At 41.1% G+C, this 24,809-nt stretch overlaps 1 protein-coding gene across 2 annotated transcripts in view; it reads left to right on the forward strand.

Annotated features, from left to right (window-relative positions):
• Positions 1-24,809, forward strand: part of ZZEF1 (zinc finger ZZ-type and EF-hand domain containing 1) — a 168,770-nt gene that overhangs the window by 129,508 nt on the left and 14,453 nt on the right. For both annotated transcript variants that reach the window (XM_030185993.1, XM_030185994.1), the window contains exons 43-51: positions 876-1,072; positions 5,722-5,841; positions 10,891-11,079; positions 11,393-11,493; positions 11,639-11,774; positions 14,925-15,284; positions 18,818-18,961; positions 19,253-19,421; positions 24,577-24,675. In XM_030185993.1, the coding sequence (XP_030041853.1) occupies positions 876-1,072; positions 5,722-5,841; positions 10,891-11,079; positions 11,393-11,493; positions 11,639-11,774; positions 14,925-15,284; positions 18,818-18,961; positions 19,253-19,421; positions 24,577-24,675 (1,515 nt within the window). The remainder of the gene's footprint in view (positions 1-875; positions 1,073-5,721; positions 5,842-10,890; positions 11,080-11,392; positions 11,494-11,638; positions 11,775-14,924; positions 15,285-18,817; positions 18,962-19,252; positions 19,422-24,576; positions 24,676-24,809) is intronic.

Below are 24,809 nucleotides of genomic sequence, written 5' to 3' on the forward strand. Positions count from 1 at the left end.
TGCTGGAGCCCAGACATGACCCGGCATTGAATTTTCAGGGATAATGCCAGCGGCAGTCAGCAAAACACTGAGCACCACCGGCTGAATATCTACCCCAGCAATTTTAGGACCCTGTTTATTAAGCTATGCTATAAGTGTCTAGCTATAAGTGTCTGTAGCATTAGCGTGTGCTAAAAACACTAGCGCACCTTAGTAAACAGGGCTATACGTTTCTAAAAGGTTGGTTTTGTTTTGGGTTTTGTTTTTTGTTTTTTTTTAGTTCACCCATCCTATATAATAATTTGCACCTCCAACGTTCCATGTCTGGCTGCCTGGGTTCATAACGTCCTGGCTGCCTGGGTTCGTAACATCTCCTGACGTCAGCCAGCCTCCAGCGTTCCATTCCCCCTCACTGTCCTGCCCTCGCGTCAAGACGTAATGATGTCAGAGGCAGTAAGAGGGAAGGGAACGCTGAAGACGAACTGACATCAAGGGGGGATGTTACAAACGGAATGGAAGCCAGCGCCAGCCAGCCAGAGAACGTTCAGGTACAAATCGAGGGGAGGGAGGAAGGGAAAGGGAGGGCAGGGCAGAGGAGAGTTGATGGACATGGATGGGATGGGAGGGACAGTAGAGGAGAGAATTGCGGGACATGGATAGGAGGGCAGGGAAGAGGAGAATTGCTGGACATGGAGGGGAGGGCAGGGGAGAGAGAGAAAAAAGCTTACATGATAGCTTTCCTAGGGCCCGTTTTATTGTTGAGGAAACTGGCATGGTTCCTCTAGTATTAAATAATTGTCTAACTCAAGAGTATCATTAAGAATAGTAAATGGTAGCAGTGGTCTTGGATGCAGGGTTTACATGAACCATCACATTTCTGAATACTGTCTCTCTAGTGAAAGACTACCAGTTGATCCATCAGTGTGATTCTGAAAGTGACGACTCCAAAGCCCAGCTCACCCGGTACCTCCAACATTTTTCCTTCATCGTAAGCCACCTACTGCAGGCGAACATGGACAGCAGTTTCGCAGAGGCAGTGGAAGCAACGTGGGTCTTATCTCTTGCTCTTAAAGGACTTTATAAGACAATTAAGGTAAACCAAATTTCTGAGGAACCTCTTATGTTTATTTATGTTTGAAGAGGAAAGACTTGAAACCCAAATGCAGCTTTAACAAAGATTAATTGTGCTGTAGTTTTGTTCTCATTCCTTCATAGTTTTTCTTAATGCTCTGCCTGCTGTGTAAGTCTCCCAGAGTTTATGATCAACAAAACCTCAGCATGGGTCAATGGACAAGCTGCTCGGGGGTGTGTGTGTGTGTGTGGGGGGGGGGGATTTTATAAAAGGGTGCCTATAAAAATTCTCAAAAATGTACCTATTTTAAGAACCTTTTTCTAAAGTAGATTCCTAGAATATGCCCAAGTACTGCACAGATTTTAAAGTGTGCGCATATATATGGAAACTCTGCCCCTGGGAATGCCTGTGTGTACATTGCATAATCTGAAACAATTTTGTGAGTTAACAGCAGAACACATTATATTCAATCAGAATTTACAGAGGAAATAGAACACTGCTAATATCAACATCAAACATATAAATGGCAAGAGGCGTACTCACTCGCAAATGCGCAGTAGAAACCCTCTCTGTCCCGCCCCCGCGTCAATACGTGATGATGGGGGCGTGACAGAGAGGAAACCTGCGCACCTGCGAGTGAGGGAACCGCCGCCGCCACCCACCCTCCACCCGGCCCGGGTACCTGGCTTCACTATTCAAACCGCCGGAACGCAGCACACAGCTCATCTGAGCTGCCGTTCGCCTTCCTTACCTGCCTGTGTCCCGCCCTTGCCGACGTTACGTCACACGAGGGCAGAACACATGCAGAGAAGAACGAAGGAAGGCCGACGGCAGCTCAGATGAGCTGTGTGCTGCGTTCCGGCGGTTTGAATACTGAAGCCACATACCTGGCCCGGGTGGCGAGGGGGGGGGGGAGGGGCAGCGGCGACCTATCCGGGGGGGGGGGGCTTTCAACCCCCCCCCTTGCTTTACTAGCCCGTTTTTACGGGCTCAACGGTTAGTTAAAATAGACAAAATTTGTCTCACCTGTTTTATCATTGATACCCCCCCCCCCCCCCCCCAAAAAAAAAAAAAATCCCAAACCAAATGAAACTGTTACCTTCAGCCTGGTTTCTTATGGCTTCTGGTGATCCGAGAGAATAAGGTAGAGCATCATGAGAGGTAAGACATTGTAAACCCGAGAACCTAAGTACCATTGATCCTTGAGTCTTATACAGTGTTCAATATAAGACTCCTTCCCCGTGATCTCATGTGCTGAATGTAGCTATCCCAAACCATCAAAAAGTATTTTTTAACACCTAAAAGACCTGCACACCTCCCAAGCCTTTCAAACAAGTAATTGATGGACCTGATTTCTCCATTTCTAATAAGCAAGTGGTTCAGTAACACGTCCATGACTGCAAAATACATTTTCGGACTACTAGGCACAGTTTACGAACTAGTAATGTATCGCCTTTGGCATTCCCTCTGCTAGTTCCTGCTTTTGTCTAAGATTAGATTCACCGGTGAGTTTAGTAAAGTTCTGCCTATCAGAACAGAGATGTATTGAACTAAAGCAGTCCAGAATGCACATTGCAAAAAAGTAAGCATACACAGACAGTAGAAACTAAAGTAAAATAGAAACAAAGCTCTAAATCAAAATTAGCATATAGCAAGCAAAGTGCTTAAAGGCTAATGATTGCTGTGCACCGCTGAGAAGGGGAAATAAATAGCTCTTAGCAGGGGCTTAGCTAGGTGGGGCCACGGGGGCATGGACCGCCAGAGAGTAAGCCCTGGCCTCCTCTACATTTGACCCCCACCCCCCCAGCTGCCGACCCCCACCGCTGCCAGGTACCTTAGAGTCTTCTTCAGCGCCAGTCGACTCTGGCGCCTTCGCTGATGATCTCTTTCTGACTCCTTACGTCCTGCATGGGGCTACATACAGGACATGCACACAGGACGTAAGGAGTCAGAAAGAGATCATCAGCGAAGGCGCTGGAGTTGACCGGCGCTGAAGAAGACTCTTCGGCTGGCGGGGGTTGGGGACCCCCGCCAGCTAAGGTACTTGGCGACGGGGGAGGATCGGCAGCTGGGGGAGGCAGGCTAAACAGTGCCCCCCCCCCCACCTCGGGCTCTGGACCCCCTCCCGCCAAGGTCTGGCTACGCCCCTGGCTCTTAGGATGTCGTCTTGGCATTTGGATCAGGAGGCGGAGTCAGGACAATCAGCAACAACGCAGGAGGCAGTAAAAACTTGGGGGCCCTTTTACTAAAGCTTAGTTCGTACTAACGGACTGCACAGCCATTTCTTTTTTTTTACCCATAGGTCATGTGGCACTTAGCACATGCTAAGATGGAGCATCAGAGCACAGGAGTTGCAGGGAGAAACATTTGGGAAACTGTGTTTAGGGCTTTCAGAAAAAAAAAAGAGACAGCATGGCTTTTCCCCAGTTTGGGTGGTTAGTTTTATTTATTTATTTATTGCATTTGTATCCCACATTTTCCCACCTTTTTGCGGGTTCAGTGTGGCTTACAATATGAGTTAAATGTTGGAAATACAATTTGTTACAGATTGGTTATGGATTACATTGTGCAGAGTTATGCGAAACAATTGAGGTGTCGTTAAGGAATGTAACAATGGAGCACAAACATTGAAACTTAGGAAGGAAACAATAGGAGCTTAGAGGGCGATAAAAAGGCATGAAGTCATATGGTATATATCTTTCTGTGAGTAAGGTATGAATGATGTGATAATACGGGAATGAGAGTTCAGAGGTGAATGTATGATGCATTAGTGAACAGTAAGTGTGGGCTTTATGTATTTTGGTTCTTTCCGTAAATCTTTTCGAAAAGATGGGTCTGCAGTAATCTGCGGAAGGAAGCTTGCTCGTTGATTGTTCTTAAGTTGCGCGGCAGTGTATTCCAATACTGCGTGCTCATGTGAGAAAAGGTTGACGCGTGTAGCGCTTTGTATTTCAAGCCCTTGCAATTGGGGAAGTGGAGGTTAAGGAAGTTGGAGTCTGATAGAATGGATCTTTACTATAAAGGAAATAGCAGAGAGGTTGAAATCTAGGATGTTTTCCATTTTGTTTTATGTCTAATTTTACTGTTGTGTATGTGTAAAGTTTTGACCAATGTTTTATTGTGAGGCACAATATAAATAATAAACGTGGTGTTAATTGGTGGAATACTCTATCTAGAGAACTTAGGCTGGAAAATAGTGAGAAGCAATTAAAAAAAATGTAAACATGGCTCTTTTCAGTTTAAGTGACCCATCAGGGGGTTATTGGGGTTTTGCCCAGAGAATTTTGGTCAGAAAACAAATGAGAATTAGTTTAAAAGGACATAATACATGACATTAATGTTTGACCTTCAAGGCCCTTAAAGGAAATGGCCCAGAGTACCTGAAGAGCAGGGTCTCCCTCTACACACCTTCAAGGTCACTAAGGTCCTCCCAAGGAGTTTCCCTAACCACACCCTCTCCAAAGGACATCGCATAATGTGATACCCGCCAGCGAGCCTTCTCTAGAGTAGCCCCCACGCTCTGAAATGCACTCCCTGAAAGGCTTCGCTTAACACAAGACTATCTCTACTTCAGGAAGCAGGTGAAAGCTTGGCTCTTCAACCAGGCCTTTAACTGGCTGCACATACTATAGCAGGACATGTTTATCCACTCAGTTATTTGGGTTTGTATTATTCTTCCCAAGATATGGCCTTGGGTTTGTTTGTTTTTTTTTTAAACTTATTGTAAACCGCAAAGAACCCGGTGGTTTTAGCAGTATAGAAATACATTCTAATTGTACCCTGCTCAGTTTTTTTGTTTTTTTAAATAGGGGAAGAAATATGTTTTGAACTTGGTGGGTTTTGGGGGTATGGTCAGGGCTTGGAAAAGTTGGTGAGTGTTGGTAATGTTTTTATGAATGTAAAAAGCACTGGAGCTGTGAAACTGGGAGTGTGAAATATGTAAGAAATAAGTGAAAAGAAATGCAGTTTTATAACCAACTAAGCTGCTAGACTATGTGCCATTTAAATGACTGTGTAAAACTGTTTTATATTAAGATTTTAAAATGCAGAAATAGAATATAAATTACACTAAATGCAATATAAGGTTTCCATTATTATAAATGATTGTCATGTCCATGTGGAAATACATTTTTAAAATATTCATAAACCCAGGATGTTTCATCTAGAGCTTGGCAGGAAAGGGTTTCACAGATTAGCCCATGAATTTACAGTTTTGTGATTTACTTATTAAAAGCTTTCCATCAGAGAAAATGCCTGTTTATTTTTAGTATGCTTGTGCATTTTTTCTTTCTTTTCTGTTCTGTAACCATTTCAGTGCTGGAGGCGATGTGATATGCAGAATCTGACTGGGACTGAAATAAAACCCAGTGGTGGTAATTTACAGTGCCTGAATGGTGACAGTGTAGGTATGCATTTGTGGACTGGGTTCTCAGTTGGTTGATTCAAGGGTTTATCTGTACACACAACCTGAGATTTCAATCCACATTGAACCTTAAGGTTTTTCCTGTTAGCATTCGGAACAATGTAATATGAGCAAATAGGAGAGTGACTATTTTTTTTTTCATCAGAGAGCTCTATACTTTGGATAATGTTGTAAATTAAAATATGTGGTATCTCTTTAAGTAGTTCTTTACCTTTTGGTGATTAAGCTTTTCTCTCTATGTTGGCAGAATCTTGGGTTTGAAGAGATCCAGGCAACATTTTTACAATCTGGCTTACTTAAGCTGCTGGTGAAGAAATGCAGCAAAGGGACTGGCTTTAGTAAGACCTGGCTTCTCAGAGACCTGGAGGTAAGAGTCTAGAGAAGTTAATTGCTTCCTGGGAAAAATGAGTGACTGGTGCCTGAAATATTAAATTCTTCTTAGTGTGTGTTGGCGGCTAAGAAAGCAAATAGAATGTTAGGTATTATTAAGAAAGGAGTAGAAAACAAAAATGAGGTCGTTATAATGCCTTTGTATTGCTCCATTGTGCGACCGCACCTCGATTATTGTGTTCAATTCTGGTCACCGCATCTCAAAAAAGATATAGTGGAATTAGAAAAGGTACAGAGAAGGGCGACGAAAATGATAAAGGGGATGGGACAACTTTCCTATGAGGAAAGGCTAAAGCGGCTAGGGCTCTTCTGCTTGGAGAAAAGACAGCTGAGGGGAGATATGATAGAGGTCTTAAATAATGTGGAGTGGAACAGGTAGACGTGAGTCGCTTGTTTACGCTTTCCAAAAATATTAGGACTAGGGGGCACGCAATGAAGCTAGAAAGTGGTAAATTTTAAAAAAATTGTAGAAAATATTTCTTCACTCAACGTGTAATTAAACTCTGGAATTCGTTGACAGAGAATATAGTAAAAGCGGTTTAAAAAAGGTTTGCAAAGGAAAGGTCCATAGACCATTATTAAAATGGACTTGGGGAAAATCCACTGCTTATTTCTAGAATAAGCAGCATAAAATATACTGTTTTGGGGATCTTGCTAGGTACTTGTGACCTGGATTGGCCACTGTTGGAAACAGGATGCTGGGCTTGATGGACCTTTGGTCTGTCCCAGTATGGCAATACTTATGTACTTTTGTAATTGTGAAGATTCACAAAATTTGTTTGTTTTTATGTTTTTTTTTTAAATATATCCTATAATCAAAAGGACCAGTATTTAAAAGTAGTGCTGCTGAAAATCATTACTAACTGCCATGGAACTGTTCAGATCGTGCAGGGGTGGAGCATAGGCATTTCAGGGTATTATTCCGATACCAGTAATACTTGATCCAGATAATTTAGGACAGCCAAAACTCTGTCATAGGTTATTCAAAGAGCGGATTAAATATCACCACTCTGTCCAGATATTCTGCACCACTGGTGCTGAATGTCTGGATTTTTTAAAACTGTTGCGGCTGCTTAAAAAATTAAATAATTAAGGGGAAAGCATACAGAGCATATTTTTTGGAATTCTTTCCAATCCCTCTGCATGTATGTATGTCTTGTGTCTGTGTTTTGTCTATTTGTATGCATAGTTCTGTTTTGTGTATGTGTGTGGGCTTGTATGCCTGTTTTTGTGTGCCCTGCACATACGTTTTTGTATGTGTGTGCACGCTTGCATGTTTGTGCCTGTGCACAAGTGGTTATATCAGTATGTGTGTATATATATGTATTTTGTTTCCTTGAGCGGATGTGATTGGGAGAGGAGATGAAAAGGGAGGACTGTTTGACAGGTGCAATTCTCTAATTGCTGTGTTATTGTGAATCAGAGTTTGTATGCTGCAGCTATTGGAACGGCTTTCCTATTTGGGAGTGGTTTTAATTCTCTTCCACCTCCCACCACATGCTAAAATTTTGTTTCTACATCACAAGGCTTATCTCTTCTCTTTTCGTTACTGGAGTAACCTTCCTGTGCTATGCCTTTACGGACTTCCCATTGGCTGGACTTATCCACAGTCTCTGCTGCTGGTTATTCTTACACACATCAAGGGAGTATTGGAGCTGTATAGATGAAGGAGTTAATATAAGTGCCACTCAACAGGGCCCTTTCTGCCTCGCCTCACCCCATGCTTGGAATAAACTCCCTGAGCCCATACGCCAGGCCCCCTCCCTGCCCATCTTCAAATCCTTGCTCAAAGCACACCTCTTCAATGTCGCCTTTGGCACCTAACCACTATACCTCTATTCAGGAAATCTAGACTGCCCCAACTTGACATTTCGTCCTTTAGATTGTAAGCTCTTTTGAGCAGGGACTGTCCTTTTGGTTTAAACTGTACAGCGCTGCGTAACCCTAGTAGCGCTCTAGAAATGTTTAGTAGTAGTAGTAGTAGTAGCATTATCCAGATCATGCCCTGGCACTGAAAAAGGCCAGGTGTAAGGTTGAAGGCTGCTGTCAACATTTTAAAAAGCAATTTCGACTGCAGAGTCTTAAATGTTTGAAGGAGAGTTTTTAAACTCTGAAAAATGTCCAAACATGTTAGACATTCTTCTTAGCTTCCAGACATGAATGTAAAAAATCAGTAGAATCTTGAAATAAGCCAGACAGCAACATTGCTGTTCTCAGGTTAACTTAAAATGCAGCACATCATGCTAGGGAGTTATTAGAAATCTCTGTGTGTATATGTTTGTGTGCAGAGTGGAGGAATAGCTTAATGCTTAGTGCAGTTGTTTGAGAATCTGTGGAACTGGGTTCAATTCCCACTGCAACTCCTTGTGACTCTGGACAAGTCACTTAACCATCCACTGCCCCAGGTACAAAATAAGAATCTGTATATAATGTGTAAACCACTTTGGCAGTAACCACAGAAAGGCAGTATATCAAATCCCATCCCCTTCCCCTTTCCATGTGTGTGGAGGGAAGATGTTGGGGTGGAGACAGTTTGCTAAGTTGTGGGTCAGCTGCAGGAGGGTAGTTTGCGGGGATGGGGCAGTAGTTTTTGGAAAGGGGCACATTACAGGCAATTCTATAATGCAAGCACTAATATTATGCACCCATTGCATATATACATATTTAGGATAATGGCATTACATACACATGTGTGCACATACACATGTAAATGCCCAAACTCCACCTTTGCACTATTCTACAATTGCTTGCTTAGCTTACATAGCAGGTATTTGTGAGGGGGTGAACACATGGGCGGAGCATGGGCAGGTCTCCCTCTTATCTGCGTAATTTTCGGAATACCGTAAGCTGCATGTGTTTCTCCACCACATAAAGTACATAAGTATTGCCATATTGGGACAGACTGAAGGTCCATCAAGCCCAAGTGACTGATTACTGACCCAAGAATTGTTTAAACTCCAGAGTTAACCAAACCTCCAAACTATTCACCACAGTTTATTCTTTTTCACAATGTGACTCTGTGCTGTTTTAATTTAATGTTGTTGGATCTGTCATGTTCATAAAATTTTCAACATAAACCGCTTTGATTTATAACGCAGTAACAGTGGTACATCAAGAATAAATAACATAACATTCCCAGGGAGTATGGGCTGTTCTATAATCATGCACTTAGATATTTGATTTGTTGCCACAGTATGCAACATCTATAATATTGAGCTTTTTGATTATACAAATTTAGCAAAAGAGTGAAAGGGATACATTAGAAAAATATTAGACAGCCACAAACTGCTATAAGAGACACAAGATAAAAAAAACATCTAAGCACTTTGAAACATATAACAATTTAATAAATCATGTTAACTTGTGATGCCAAGGTTCCAGTGAAATAATTTTTTACTTTATTAAAATTGATAAGCTAGAGTTTTTGGAGCATTTGGTTGATTTTTCTGGTCTGTTGTGACAGGAGACCCCCCACATTTTAATGTGTAATGACAAATCCACAGATGGTGGTAGAACAGAATTAAAAAAAAAAAAGTACTGCCTTGCAATGGCATTAGGAAGGGAGACCATTCTGGTTGGTATGTGGGAAAATGAAGAAAAGGCATATTTTGCTTGTTTTCTCTGCAATAAACTTACTGCCTTTTAAAGCCTCTGAAATATTGGAGATTCTGAAGGGTTCATTCAGTCCAATATAAATTATGATGGGACATACTGTCTAGATTACAGATAGCCATTTAACTTATTTTTGAACATAAGTGGACTTGCTTCCTTCTGCATTGCAGGACAGGACAGGGGCCAGGCAAAATTCACCAGTACTCCATTTTTAGAACGTGCTTGCAAATAAGATATAGCCTAGTTGCCACTGTGTTATAAAGAACTACCAATTATGGAATGTAAACTGGCGACTGAACTAAGAGTCTTTTTGATGTTTTTTCCTATTGCTCATTCACTTCCAAAAGGCCTTAAGGGTTTTTTAAAACTCCTCTTATTGTGCATTCACTCTTCAGCTCCTCAGTACCTCTCCACTCTTATCTCTCTCTACACTCCTCCCTGGGAACGCCATTCACTGGGTAAATCTCTCTTATCTGCACCCTTCTCCTCCACCGCTAACTCCGGACTTAGTTCCTTTTATTTTGCTGCATCATATGCCTGGAGTAGACTTCTTGAGCCGGTACATCAAGCTCCATCTCTGGCTGTCTTCAAATCTAGGCTAAAAGCCCACCTATTTGATGCTGCTTTTAACTCCTAACCCTTACTCACTTGTTCAGTACCTATGTTTTATCATTCCCACCTTAGTAATTCCCTTATCTCTTATTTGTCCTGTTAGATTGTAAGCTCTGTCGATCAGGGACTGTCTCTTTATGCCCAGTGTACAGTGCTACATACATCTTGTAGCGCTATAGAAATGATAAGTAGTAGTAGTAGTAGATTATGCTTATGGGTAAGAGATGCATTTGCTTTGCTGGATGTTAGCAGAGGGCCCTTCTTTGGCATATTGGAGGTCAGAGATGATAACCTTTTTGATGATGGAATGATTGCGAGTTCAAAAACTAGACCCTGTACTGGGGAAGGTTTTTGTCTCTATTTTGGGAGCCTTTTTGGACTTTTTTGTCCCACATAGCATGTAGTAGAGTGTTGAATCTGTGACTTATTTTTCTGATTGGCAGAGACAGCTGTGGGGAAGGGAGGGGTGGGAGGTTGGGTAGGGTAGTTGATTTGCATAAATCGAAGATCATTATAGTATCAAGTTGGATGTTAGGATTTGTTCTATTGTTATTGTTTAGTATGTGTATACCAACCTGTTATGGCTGTTGAATAAACACGATTTAAACATAAAGAACCCAAAGCCCCTCAGATTGCTAGTAACACTGCCGCTACCTAAAATGACAACGGCATGATTTGTAGAGGAATTCCTGATCATGACTGAATTCAACAAATTACAGATGAGTTTTGTTTGTATCATCTTATGAACACTATTGGTACTCGCTCATAGTTTCCGTATCACATATTGGTGTTCCCTCTGCAGATATTGTCCATCATGCTTTACTCCTCAAAGAAGGAAATCAGCTCCCTGGCAGAGCAGGCAGGAATAGAACTGGAAGAACAGGATCAGGACAAGGAGCTGGATCGGTCCAATGCCAGTACCATTGACTTGGAACAAAACAAATTAGATCCACTGGAAGGTCTTGATGAGGCTACCAGAATGTGCTTTTTGGTAATTCATAATGGATTTTCAGAGTACCTTAAATCTGGCAGATGAATGCTGCTTTTGATGAGGGGATATCATCAAGAGAAGGCTGAAATCCATGTAGACAAATACTTAATTTCTTTAATGCGTGCATTGAGATTTCTCCTTGCATACTCAATCATAAGTCATTTTGACATGTTGGTTCAAAGTGAAATTTGATCTAGAGTCAAAATGAAAATGTCTAATTTGTAGTAAACAGCTTTTTTCCCCCTAAAATTTCAAACAATATCATTTGTTAGTAACTGACTGGTAATTTACTCTTTTTCACGTCTGCTTTCAGATGACTCATGATGCACTCGATACACCCTTGCATATTCTTCGTGCCATGTATGAACTCCAAATGAAAAGGACAGACTCTTTCTTCCAGGATGTTCAAAAGAGGTGTGTGCTACTAGATAGTGGAGCAACCAGAGAACAAGTGCACAGCACCCATTCCATGATCAAATGGAAGACCAAAGACGATGCTTCTAAAAACTGATACTTGAGCCCCTGTATCTTATTGCTGCTTGTTTTTCATTGTTTAAAGATTTGATGGGAACGTAATTACGACAGATGAGAAAATCCAGAAATTGGCACAGAAGTGGCAGCCAAGCAAGAATTTAAAATCAGAAGAGCAGAGTTTGAAGGCTGTGGACACGGATATGGTCATCTTGCTGAGTTTGGTGCGTATTCCATGGTTTTGTTACAAGTTGTAGTAAACATAGTAGTAGTGGGGTTTTGAGGATATGTAAATTGAGCATGGAGAGGTAAAGAAAGATAGGATGAGCAAAAGGAGAACAGATTGAGAGGGATAAGGAGTAGGAAGAGATTGAGGAATGAGCATAAGGAGATTGTGAGACATGGTCAAAGGTGTAATAATCGTTGGGGCAGGAATCATGTGGGTGGGCTTAAAAATTTAAGTTAGGTCATTAGGGTAAGCTTTCTTGAAGAGATGGGTCTTCAACATTTTGAAGAAAAAGCTCACAGTCAGTGGGACATGAGGAACTGATGAGCATTTGTCATCAACTGGGTTCTGGGGCATTTTAAACTGGAGTACAGATACAGCTCTTAAATTTGTAACCCATGAATCTAGAGCGATCAAAGGATTTACTGAGCAAAGGTGTAAAGTCAGCTGAAAATGAAAGCCCATAATAGTTTTGTATTATTGTGACAAGCCTTTCATGATGTTGTGACAGTATGTTTGGATCAGGGTGGAGGTGTAGGATAGAAGGATTGATTGCATAGGAATGATGCTGAAAAAAAGCCATTGAATATAAGGTTTTCAATGTTAATACCTGCTTATATACCAGGCACCACAACCACCATGTTCTGAGTAGAGAGTTGCACGGGGACAGAAATTTCACATATCTCCACTAAGATCCATTTCATTCCCACCCGTACCTGCAAGAGTCGACGCAGCCCTCTGTTTTCTCCCAACACATCAGGTTCATGTTGTGTTTTGGATGGTATTTACTGTTCAACCAATGAGTGTTGCAAGACTCAAGTCTGGTGTTCCAGCTGTCTCTCTCTCTCTCTATGGTCTTAACCTCATTCTGGCATTCCAACTGCTCTCTTGATGCATTCCAAGCCTCATTCTGGAGCCACCAGAGATTTTGACTACACTCTGTGGGAATCTCACAGCAACTTCTTCCATCCCCATGAGAATCCCACAAGTCCCATTCTCATGCAACTTTCTAGTTCTGAGAACACTGGTGCACTGTAGAGGCATCTGTATGTACATTTCAGGTGTCGCAGAAGAAACATGATTATTATTCACTTGTTTTTGTACATTTTCTACAAATTTATTCTTTTAAAGAAATACCAAGTTACTAGTTCCAGGCTGGAGATGTGGGGGTGGTCCTGCTTTTGAACTTACATTTGAAAGCATTCTGAGATTTGTAGTGCCTGATCCTGGCCATTGAAATCAGTACTGCAAGTCCCATAATGCACCAGGATGGGGTGGTGAGAAATTCAGGACTGTCTGAAAATCTTCAGCCTTTAACTGTGTAGCTTGGCATCTCTGTTTTTACAAGAACAGAAGAAATAATTCTACATCTGAAATTGCTGATTTGCTGCTAGTGATCTGTAACCTGTCGTTAAATCGTCTGTAGTACCTAAAGATTGAAGGGTGGCCAATGTGACACTTATTTTTAAAAAGAGTTCCAGGAGTGATCGGGAAATTACAGACTAGTAAGCCTGATTTTAGTCCCGGGCAAAATAATGAAAACTATTATAAAGAATAAAATTACAGAACATGTAGACAAACCTGGTTCAATGGGACAGAGTCAGCATATGGATTCAGCCAAGCGAGGTCTTGCCTTACCAATTTGCTTAATTTCTTTGAAGGTATGAATAAACATGTTGATAAAGGTGAGCCGGTTGATGTAGTTTATCTAAATTTTCAGAAAGCTCTTGACAAAAGTACCTCATGAGAGATTCCTGAGAAAATTAAAGAGTCATGGGATAGGAGGCAATGTCCCTTCTATGGATTAAGAATTGGTTATTGGACAGAAAACAGAGGATAGGGTTAAATGGCCATTCTTCTCAATAGAGAATCCCTGTTGCACTCCACTATTCACCTTCCTCTGTCTTCCTTATTTCTTACACAGTAATATGTTAAATTTAAAAACCTATTACTCTGTTCATAATTATACCTGTTGCAATATAATGTAAGCCACATTGAGCCTGCAAATGGGTGGGAAAATGTGGGGTACAAATGTAGCAAATATTTATAAATCGAAATGACGAGTGAGGTGATTAAATTTGCAGATGACATGAAACTATTCAAAGTTGTCATAACGCAGGCAGATTGTGAAAAATTGCAGGAAAACCTTAGAAAATTGGAAGGCTGGGCATCTAAATGGCAGCTGAAATTTAATGTAGACAAATGCAAAGTGATGCACGTTGGGAAGAATAATCCAAATCATAGTTATCTGATACTAGGGTCTACGTTAGGAGTACCCAAGAAAAAGATCTAGGTGTCATTATAGAGACAATACACTGAAATCTGCCCAGTGTGTGGCGTGGCCAAAAGATCAAACAGGATGCTAGGAATTATTAGGAAAGGGATGCAAAATAAGACCAAAAATATTATAATGCCTTTCTGTCGCTCCATGGTGAGACCTCACCTTGAGTATTGCGTTCAGTTCTGGTCACCGTATCTCAAAAAAGGTATATTGGAATTAGAAAAGGTTCAAAATGACCAAAATGATAGAGGGGATGGAACTGTTGCCATATGAGGAAAGGCTAAAGAGGTTAGGGCTCTTCAGCTTGGAAAAGAGACGGTCGAGGAGGGATACGATTGAGGTCTACAAAGTCCTGAGTGGTGTGGAGCATGTGGTGGTGAGTCAGTTTTTCACTCATTCAAAAAGTACAAGGACCAGGGGACACTCAATGAAACCGCATGGAAATACTTTTAAAACAAATAGGAGGAAATACTTTTTCACTCAAAGTATACTTAAGCTCTGGAACTCATTGCCAGAGGATGTGGTAATGATAGGTTAGCGTATCTGGGTTTATAAAAGGTTTGGACAAGTTCCTGGAGAAAAGTCCATAATTTGTAATTGAGATGGACATGAGGGAAGCCACTGCTTATCCTGGGATTGGTAGCATGGAATGGTGTTACTAGTTGGGTTTCTGCTAGGTACTTGTGACCTGGATTGGCCACTGCTGAAAGCGGGAAAGTAGACTGGATGGGCCATTGGTCATCTGAACCAGTATGGCTATTCTTATGTTCCAAGTGAAGATATATAAATGTTTTGTTTTGTTTGTTTTTTTAAGTAAACCACATAGAGAAGTGTTTGTTTTCAGTTTTGTTTTGCTCCTCTTTTCAGTCTAAACCTGAACCCTGTGAAAAAGCGACAGAAGAGTCAAACCCAATCAGCCAAAAACTGATCACCAACACAGAGAGCGACCTGCAACTTAGCTATGCCAAGCAGCGTCGTACGAAGAGCTCAGTGCTCCTGCACAAAGAGCTGGATTCCCGCAGTAAGAAAGCTGTACGAGATTACCTATACCGTGTCAATGAGGCCACGGCCGTACTGTATGCCAGGCACGTCCTGGCCTCTCTGCTGGCCGACTGGCCGGATGGGATGGCTGTAAACGAAGAAATCTTGGAACTCAGTGGGCCGTCTCACATGACATACATTTTGGACATGCTTATGCAGCTGGAGGAGAAGAGTCTATGGGAAAAGGTAGTTGTTTCTTTCTGACAGCATGAATTTGTAATCAAGCAGAGAACAGAGCTATCTAGTTAAATTTTAATTACTGTATAGAATTACTGAGTTGAGAGATGTTGCCCTTGACTGTAGCATAAGCATTTTAATCCTACACTTAATATATTAACATAGACGATGTCAGCAGGTATGAACCAGTAAGACCACCCAATCTACCCGGATGCCCCTGCCTATGCTGCTTTAATTGAAGATATAGTCCAGATATCAGCCATGCAGGCTTGATCACCTGCACGGTATCACTGCTTATTCAGATGAGTTTTGTTTTTCCCCTCTTTGAGTCTTTACCGTTCTGAATAGATGAGTATATAACATTTGTTACATAAACCAACACTCAGAGCCCAAATGTTTTATCCATCTTCTTGCCCCTGTATTTAGCACTGCCATCTGTAATTAACAATCTGAAGTCCAGATTTATGGATTTTTGCAAACATAAGTACATAAGTACATAAGTAGTGCCATACTGGGAAAGACCAAAGGTCCATCTAGCCCAGCATCCTGTCACCGACAGTGGCCAATCCAGGTCAAGGGCACCTGGCACGCTCCCCAAACGTAAAAACATTCCAGACAAGTTATACCTAAAAATGCGGAATTTTTCCAAGTCCATTTAATAGCGGTCTATGGACTTGTCCTTTAGGAATCTATCTAACCCCTTTTTTGGTTATTTTCTTTCCGGCAGTTAATATAAACCTTGCTAAAGCGTACACACAGGCATTCAAAATGGCAACATATGCATTATTTTCTGTTCATCTTGAGACATACTTTATCTTTGCAGGAATGCAATTAGAATTTTTAAAATAGTATGATTTGCTAAGTAGACTATTTTCAAAAAACCCCAAGTCCCTGATTTAGCTGACTAAATTTAAGCAACTTTACCTAGCAGGCCAAGTTGTGGCTGAAAAGTTTTCTAGTTTCAGCTTATCTGGTTACAATCTTGCTGGTTAAGTTAGACATTCAAGGGGTTTTGAAAATAGATACCTAAATAGCTACAGCTACAGAGGATCTAGACACCTAATTTAGGAGTCCTTTTACAAAGGCCCGCTGAAAAATGGCATGTGGTAGTGTCGGTGCAGGTTTTGGGCGCATGCCGATCCATTTTTCAGTGTGCCTGTGAAAAAGCCCCCCCCCCCCCCCCCCCCCCGAAAATGGACGTGCGGCAATATCAAAATTGCCGCACGTCCATTTTGGGTCTGAGACCTTACCGCCAGCCATTGACCTAGCGGTATTGAATCCGGGCAATAATGACCTATGCACATCAAATGCCACTTGGCGCGTGTCCATTGCGTGCGTCCGAAAATAAAAAATATTTTTCAGATGCGCATATTGGACATGTGCCAAAAATGAAATTACCACAAGAGCCACGCGGTAGTCAGGCGGTAACTCCATTTGGGCGCGCTTAGACGCTTATGCGGCTTAGTAAAAACGACCCGTTAGAGTTAGGAAGACAGATTAATTGAAAAAGGCTCCTATGCAAACTCAAAGCTCCACTTAAAGTCAAACCCCAACCCAAGCCCTGATGTGACATTCGAACACTCTTCTGGGAAACAGGATGGCCAAATTAGCTGCTCAATAGGGTGAAATGTTTAATGGCCTTGATGTAGCCTCCTAATTTCATAGTTAAAGGGCTACCATATATTGCTATTTTTTTTGTTTAATTTACGCATTTAAAATAAAACCAAAACACGTGGGGCGTGGAGAAAAACTCGCTAGAAAACTGTGAAGCGAGTACATACTAGGAACTCTTTGAGGCCTTTTTCCTTCTTGCGGAAGTATATTCATTAGGAGCAGCTCAGTCTGCACATTACCTGTTTGTCATTTTCGACAAGGTGGAATTATCAGTTCACAGTTTTCTAACGCATTTAAAATAATACATCAAAGATAGCTTTGATTAGGATACAGAGCTTTCAAAAGTATTGAATAAAGAAACAAAAAAATAACTAACACAAGATCAAGTAGCTCATATATAGTCCACAATTAAGAGGAAACCAAGAGATCACAGTTACCAGAGGAAGATGGTATAATAAACAAGGCAAAGAAGAAAGAAAAATACCAAGCAGAGACCTGGTATCCTAGAATGGCTCAGTACCATGTATTTTTTTAAATTGCTTTTTAAATTTACCCTTAAGAGAAAAAATTGTGCTTATATAGAAACTTGTATAAAATGCCGGAAGGACTTTGGCTAAGGACTAAAATCAACTCTGTGACTGCTGTCTATTTTCAGAGGCTCCTAATCCTCCTAATTTTGGCCCTTATTAGTGTCTTATTAGGGGTCTGTTTGCTTCAGTAATGGCTTAATATGTTAAAACTGAAATAGGCAATTAGTACGCATTAAAAACATCTTAGTGATAACATGAACTGCCATACTACTGATAATATAGCACTAAATCAGGCTTAACACGTGCAAAATATTTGAACAACCAGAGCAGCACAATCATTGGCAAATGGTGTAATGCAGATTGCAATAAATGTCAAAATTCATGTTAAGCTGCAATATCTAACTATCTCAAAAGGGATAATTAATGCACTTGCCAATGCTTCTGGACCTCAGCATCCCCAGTTAAAGCAAAAGGAGCTTGACAAGCCCCATGACAATGTCCATGGGGTAGGAGCAACTTAGGATTTCTCCTGCTCCTCTCCAGCCTACTATCTACTTACCATTCTATAGCGCTACTAGACATACGCAGCACTGTACACATTATAAGCATGTACTTTCTCTGTCCCTAGTGGGCTCACAATCTGAGTTTTTGTACCTGCGGCAGTGGAGCGTTAAGTGACTTGCCCACAGTCACAAGGAGCTGCAGTGGGGATCTCAACGCGGTGCATTAAACATTAGGCTACTCCTCCACTCCTGGGGATCTTCCCTGCTTGGGGAAGGAGTGGAAATTGTTTTGTTGGGGGGGGGGGGGGGGCAGCACCCAGATGCACAAGGAGGATTTTTTTTTTCTCCTGATGAAGATGGAAATGTGTTCAGGAGGTAAGGCATTAGATCTTACTCTATGAGAGAAGGGGGAACTCGCAGGGTTTTTTTCCGTTTTTTTTTTTTAATAAGAAGGAGGATCTATGACTGGTGGGGAGGAGGGAACCCAGGGCTTCAAGACCCTTTAGTATTTACTTAGTGTGTGTGTGGGAGGGATGAGCTGAAAGGTCATTCCATGTCAAGTGGTCTGGTGGTCACTGCGTGACCATCACGGATTTCGATGAAATTTTCTGTGAACATTCATACATGTCCCCAATGAACATTGGTAAAGTTTTACATTCGCCGATGCAATACTTGCTGAGATATAGTAATCTGTTTGACCCCATACTGCAGCCTTCGCGCAGGGACCACCAGTCCACTTGACATGGAATGACCCTGGATATTCACTAAACTGTAGTACTCAATTACCGTAGCTTAATGTGCAGTTTAGTTAATAAACCCTTTAGCTTACACCAAACTAGGTGCATCAGTCTCTTTATGGCAATGCCTATCATTGAGGTGACTCATTTCTTCCTAGATGTTGCAGAGAGTACTGCACGGATGCAGTGCAGGCATGCTGGGAACGGTGGCACTTACGGCTTGCCATTTTATGGAGGAACCTGGCATGGCAGGCCAAGTCCGGGAATCCAAACATCCCTATAAAAACAACACAAATTTTGAGGTATGCATTTTTTCTAAGAGAGTGTGCCCTTGGCAGCATGTATTTCATGTAGGTAAGTTCTGACAACCCAATAAATGGATGTTTCCAAAGAATCAGTCGAAACTATTTGCAGCAACAGATTTTCTTTATCAGAATAAAGATTTGCCTGCATAAGCGGTTAGCAGAATATAGGTTATTGGCATTTACCTGAACAAAGTAATCCTATTTGTTTGAAAATGTTTGATAGACTTATTTTGTTTTTAATACTTGTATTCTGTCAACATATGATGGAAAACTTCTGTTTCTGTGCAGGATAAAGTCCATGTCCCTGGTGCGATCTACCTTACCATCAAATTTGATCCACAGTGCCACACAGAGGAAGGCTGCGATGAGTTACTCATCTCCAGCAGCCGGGATTTCATGCAAGATCGGCACAGTTTCAGCGGCTCTCCACAAAAGTGGACTGACTTTGAACTTCCAGGTGAGACAACGCGGTGGGGTTTATCACTCATCTCCGTTAGTGCCATTAATAATTAATTCAACCATAATAGCAACCCAGCGCCCTCAAAATGTCTTGAAAACTTCAAACTTGTGGGTATAAGTCATGAAAGAACCTTGGCAGCAACTCGTTTCACATAAGGACAATAACCTTGTGGCTTACCAAAATCATCATCTGCTCCAATATATCATGACTTATTGATTCTAATTCCAATGTTTAGTCTTAGAAAACTCTTAAACACTTATCAAACGATTAGAAATGTATAAAATTCATGAAACATATCTGTTTCATATGCATTAAGACTGCATCTGCGCCAACATGGGCCATGTTTCGCCACAGTGAGTCAGGGCAAAAGGTCCTAAACATAAAAAATACATTACAAATCCATTCCCATAAATACAAATTCACAATAATATGCATTTAGATCAGTAACCCTCACATACCTTATAAATGATGCCACTTCATTCCGACATCCATATTGCTCTCTTAGATTAGTGACTCCAATATATATATCTCACTATTGGCTCCAGAATCCCACCACCAATCCCTCACTCTGTTTCACATTAGACATGTCCAATCAATCTCCAAATTTAATCCTTTAGGGAAAACAGTCCCCAAAGAGAAAATCCAAAATTGTTCCCTGAAATTTAACAATTTCTCCATATCACCACCTTCCCACCTCAGATGTATCACCTCCAACACTGTGATCTTTCCCAAGACAGTGGGATACTAAATGTGCCTGCTCTTTGCTGCGCGTTATTCTAGATTTGTGTTCATTCAGCCGCAACTTTATTGGTCAAGACGTTCTGCCAACGTTTACTAAATCGCAGGGACAGTGTATTATGTAAACCACATTTGCTGACTCAGTATTATCTCTTGTCAAGATAATTCTGCCCTGTCTCGTCTGACCCCAGTTAAGACCGACCAATGCTAACCCACATCACTGGCAATTCCCACACATACTTATCACTTACAATAGATTCTGTGGGAAGGGGATAATCCAGACTTTTATAAAATAGTATCTCACCAATTGTCTGCCCCTTCTGATAGGCTATCAAAAGTTTTTCTTCAAAGCACTCATGCATTTCTAAGATTTGCCAATACTTAAATATCAAAGATGTGACCATTGAAGTATGGATCGTATAAGGAAAAACCGCCACAATTCTATCCCTAATACGAGTGTTCTGATATTGCAACAGTGCCTCTCTCTGGGCAAATTAATAATTAATTGGCATGGACATTCACCATTGCTATTGTTTAAATGATGCTCTGTGTATACCACTTTGATCGGCATACCCTGAAAGGTGGTTTATCAAGTGCCAATTAAACTTACCAAGGCTGTCCACCTCTGGAGAAGCTTCAGGAAACTTTTTTTGCATAAACATTTATACATAGTGTTACAAAAATAATGCTTACACTTTATACCTATTTGTAAAAGCATAGAACAAAAATCGGCTCCTCCAATAATCCAGCAGGGCACATATGCTCTCAAGCAAATTTATCCCTGCTCTGAGGCAGGTGCAAATATGTGTGTACTCTTTGCATGTAAGCAGCATATTAAAAAAAAAATCAATCTCTGCCCCTGCTCCACTGAAATATCACTCCAAGAAACATCTACGCTTGGACTGCATAAAGATATGCATGATCTTATTTTCAAGGTTTTTTTTGGTTTGCTGATTTTCCATTGACAAGCAGAATTGATCAAGCATACAAATGGGTGATAGTTTGTGTCATCGGGACAGATTATCTCTCCTAGAGTTTAGTGTAAAGTCCTGAGGATTTGCAGATTCTTCCTGTGCACAACGGTTTCCTCAGCTTCTCAGCTTTGTATTTTCTGCTCAGCCAAACAGATGCAAAACAAAGCTCTCCTATTAAATTGTTAGTGTTCAATTACTTTTTCTGAAATTGTTTTTCATCAAATTCCTTTTCTTTTGTTTTATTTTTACAAGTGTGAGGTGGTGTCAAAATATGGACTCTGGCTGTTTCTAAAATGCAGCAGAAGAATCCAGAATTTTGACACTCACTCCAAGTGTTTAATCTGCTTGGGTGCTGAACATAACCAGGATGAATGAAAGCATTGTATTCATGTCTCTATTACCTAAAGATCTCCTACGTTGCCTTCAGCATGACTGTGACACTAAAAGGGTTTTCCTCTACCCAGGAGTTTATATGTGATTAGAAATTCCCATCTGCAGAATTGGAAAGAAGTAGGTACATCGTGGATACCTTTCAAAGTGCTGTGCTTAGACAAATGGTGACAGAACCCACGAGGAAAGACGTGATGTTGGATCTAGTGCTTACAAATGGGGAAAATGTTTCTAATGTCCGAGTGGATGCCTGCCCACCTTAGCAGTAGTGATTGTCAGAGTTTGCTTTGAAGAGCTAAAGCAGAGAACAGCCACACAAAATTCTAAGCCCTGGATTTCAAACATGCTAACTTTAGTAAAATGGGGAAGTACCTGAAGAAAGAGCTAATGGGATGAGAGGACATAAGGGAAGTGGAAAGACCATGGTCTAAACTGAAAGAAGTTATAAAAATGGCACAGGATCTTTATGTAAGGAAAGTAAACAAAACCAAGAGAAAAGGAAACTGATGTGGTTCTCAAAACAAGTGGCTGAGAAAATAAAGGTAAAAAGAAGTGGCATTCATGAAATACAGAAGAACTCAAGAAAAAGGACATAGAAAAGAATAATGGATAAAACTGAAGGAAAGGAGCAAGACATACTGCTGGCGAAAACATAAGCAGAAGAACAAATGGCTAGAAGTGTAAGGAGAGATGACAAAACTTTTTTCAGGTATATTAATGAAAGGAGGAAGGTTAGAAATGGAATTTTAAGACAAAGGTTCTGTGATCTGCTATGTGGTGAGTGATGAGGAAAAAAACGGATGTGCGAAACAAATACTTCTGTCTTTTCTTCTAGAAACCCTAAAGGACCTTGGTCAGCTGGCAAACGTACATATGAGAATGAAGTAGATATTGCACTGTTCACAGAAGGAAGCGTTTATAAACAACTTGAAAAAGTGAAGGTGGGCAAAGCCATGGGACTAAATGGAATCCATCCCAGGATATTGAGGGAGCTCAGAAAGGTTCTAGTGGGTTCTCTTAAAGATTTGTTTAATAAATCTTTGGAGAAGTGAAAGGTTCCATGAGATTGGAGAAAAGCAGACGTGGTCTCTTCACAAAACTGATGACAAAGAAGAACTGAGAAACTACAGGCTGGTAAGCCTCACTTTGGTGACTGGAAAAGTAATGTAGGTACTGCTAAAGGAAAGGATAATTAATTTCCTGGAATTCAATGGGTTACAAGATCCAAGGCAACATGGGTTTACCAAAGGAAAGTTGTGCCAAAGGAATCTGATTGATTTCTTTAACTGGATGACTAGAGAATTGGATCGAGGACACATGCCAGCTTTAGTGTACTTGGATTTTAGCAAAGCCTTTGACAGGTTCCTCAGAAGGCTCATGGATAATTTGACAGGCTGAAGTTAGGACCCACAGTTGTGGACTAAATTAGGTTGACTGATGTCAAGAGTATAGTGGTTAATGGAATTCACTTGGGGGAAATAAAGGTGAGGAGTGGAGTTCCTCGAGGATCAGTGCTGGGGCTGATTCTATTCAACATATTTGTGAAGGACAATGCAGAAGGGTTAGAAGTTTGTCTTTTTGCAGATGGTACCAAGACACTTTGGAGGAAGCAGACAACATGAAAAGATATGTTTGGCAGTTAAAGTTTAATTAGAATACAATTTTGGGGATCATATAAGAAAACACTGAAGTAGATATATCTCAAAAATATTTAGAAATAGATACTCCAGACTAATAATTAAACTAGATCAAAAATATTTGTTCACACGCATTAATACACATAATCTCACGCCTACCACATTCATACCACTCAATCATACTGCTAGCAGCCAAGTTTAATGTTGCTGAAGATAATAATACAAGCACATAGCCCTATAGGCCTAAATGATAACCCATGTAAAAGAAAATGTTCATTTATCAAGTGCACTCTGTCGACAATGTCCCAAAAGCACAAGTGACCAACAGAAGGCTTCCCAATCAGGTAGCTTCAGTCATCCGATGAATCATCTCAATCACAAACCAAACACTGATGCTGTCGGCATTCCAAGCTGATAATTTGCACTGTGTTCTCTCACTGGAATCAAGTACTTCAAATCCACCAGAGTGGACAGATAGCACAAAATGCCACGGTTATTCAGCAGCCATTAGACCAGCTGTTAGAAGTAGTTCAATTGCTCCTCTGCTCCCCAATGCGAGACGGCACTTCATACATCTTCCTCAGGAGAAGCAAATAAAATCATAGAGAGAGAACATCCAAACTGTGCCCTCGGCGTCCTCACCCTCAGATAGATACCTGGTCAAAAAAGACCCAAACACAAAATAGCCCCCCAGCAAATCAGCCCCTGACAAAAGAGCCCGCCCCCAAGTGTTTTATCTACTCATGCAACTGTGTGTCTTTGAGTCCCGCTGCTGCTTTGAGCTGAGGTATGTCTCCTCTTTCCTGCAGAAGTGTTTCCTCTGTTGTGTCCCGCCTCATCTGATGCAACTTCTTACGTCTGGGTGGGCAGGACACAACGGAGAATGCTTCCAGAGCCAGCCAAAGTAGCTTATTGACACAGGAATGTTGGAGGAAGGGGCCCCCAGAGATACCGGACCACAGAGGGAAGAGGGAGACATGTTGGGAGATGGGGATAAAGGAAGAGATGCTGACAGGGAGAGTTTTTACTATGCTTCTTATTTTTGTGAAGGTCTATGGGCTATTTTATTACAGGAGCTATTTTATTACGGGCTATTTTGACAGGGCTTTTTTGTCCAGTCTGTTATGTTGGGGTGATTATAGATGGATATAGACATATATAATAAATTTTGGATAGCAAATTCACACACCTATTGCTTTTTAGCTGTTTTTGTTTTTTTGCTGTATGGTTCATTTCTCTTTTTAGTAAATGTAGCCTGTAAGCTCTTTTGGACATTAATTCATTGCACATGAGTTTAATTTGTTATAGAATGCTTTGGTTTAGACTTGGTTCAGATACCAAAAAAGGACAGTTTCTGAAGTTTGTTTCATTTTCTTTTCTTTCCCTAATGTTTCTATGCCCTTCTGTTAACAGGAGACACATTGTATTATCGCTTCACTTCTGATATGAGCAACACTGAATGGGGTTATAAGTTCACTGTGACTGCAGGCCATCGTGGGAGGTTCCAGACAGGCAAGTACTCTCTACAGCAGGGGTGGGCAACCTTTTTTTACACAGAGAGCCATATGAATGTCAGTACTATCCCAGGTGAGCCGTAATATTACATGATGTTGGAAACGCAAATGCACAGAACTCCATAGACCTTT

Source organism: Microcaecilia unicolor, chromosome 13 (assembly GCF_901765095.1).
Source record: "Microcaecilia unicolor chromosome 13, aMicUni1.1, whole genome shotgun sequence".
In the NCBI taxonomy this organism is placed as follows: Eukaryota; Metazoa; Chordata; class Amphibia; order Gymnophiona; family Siphonopidae; genus Microcaecilia; species Microcaecilia unicolor.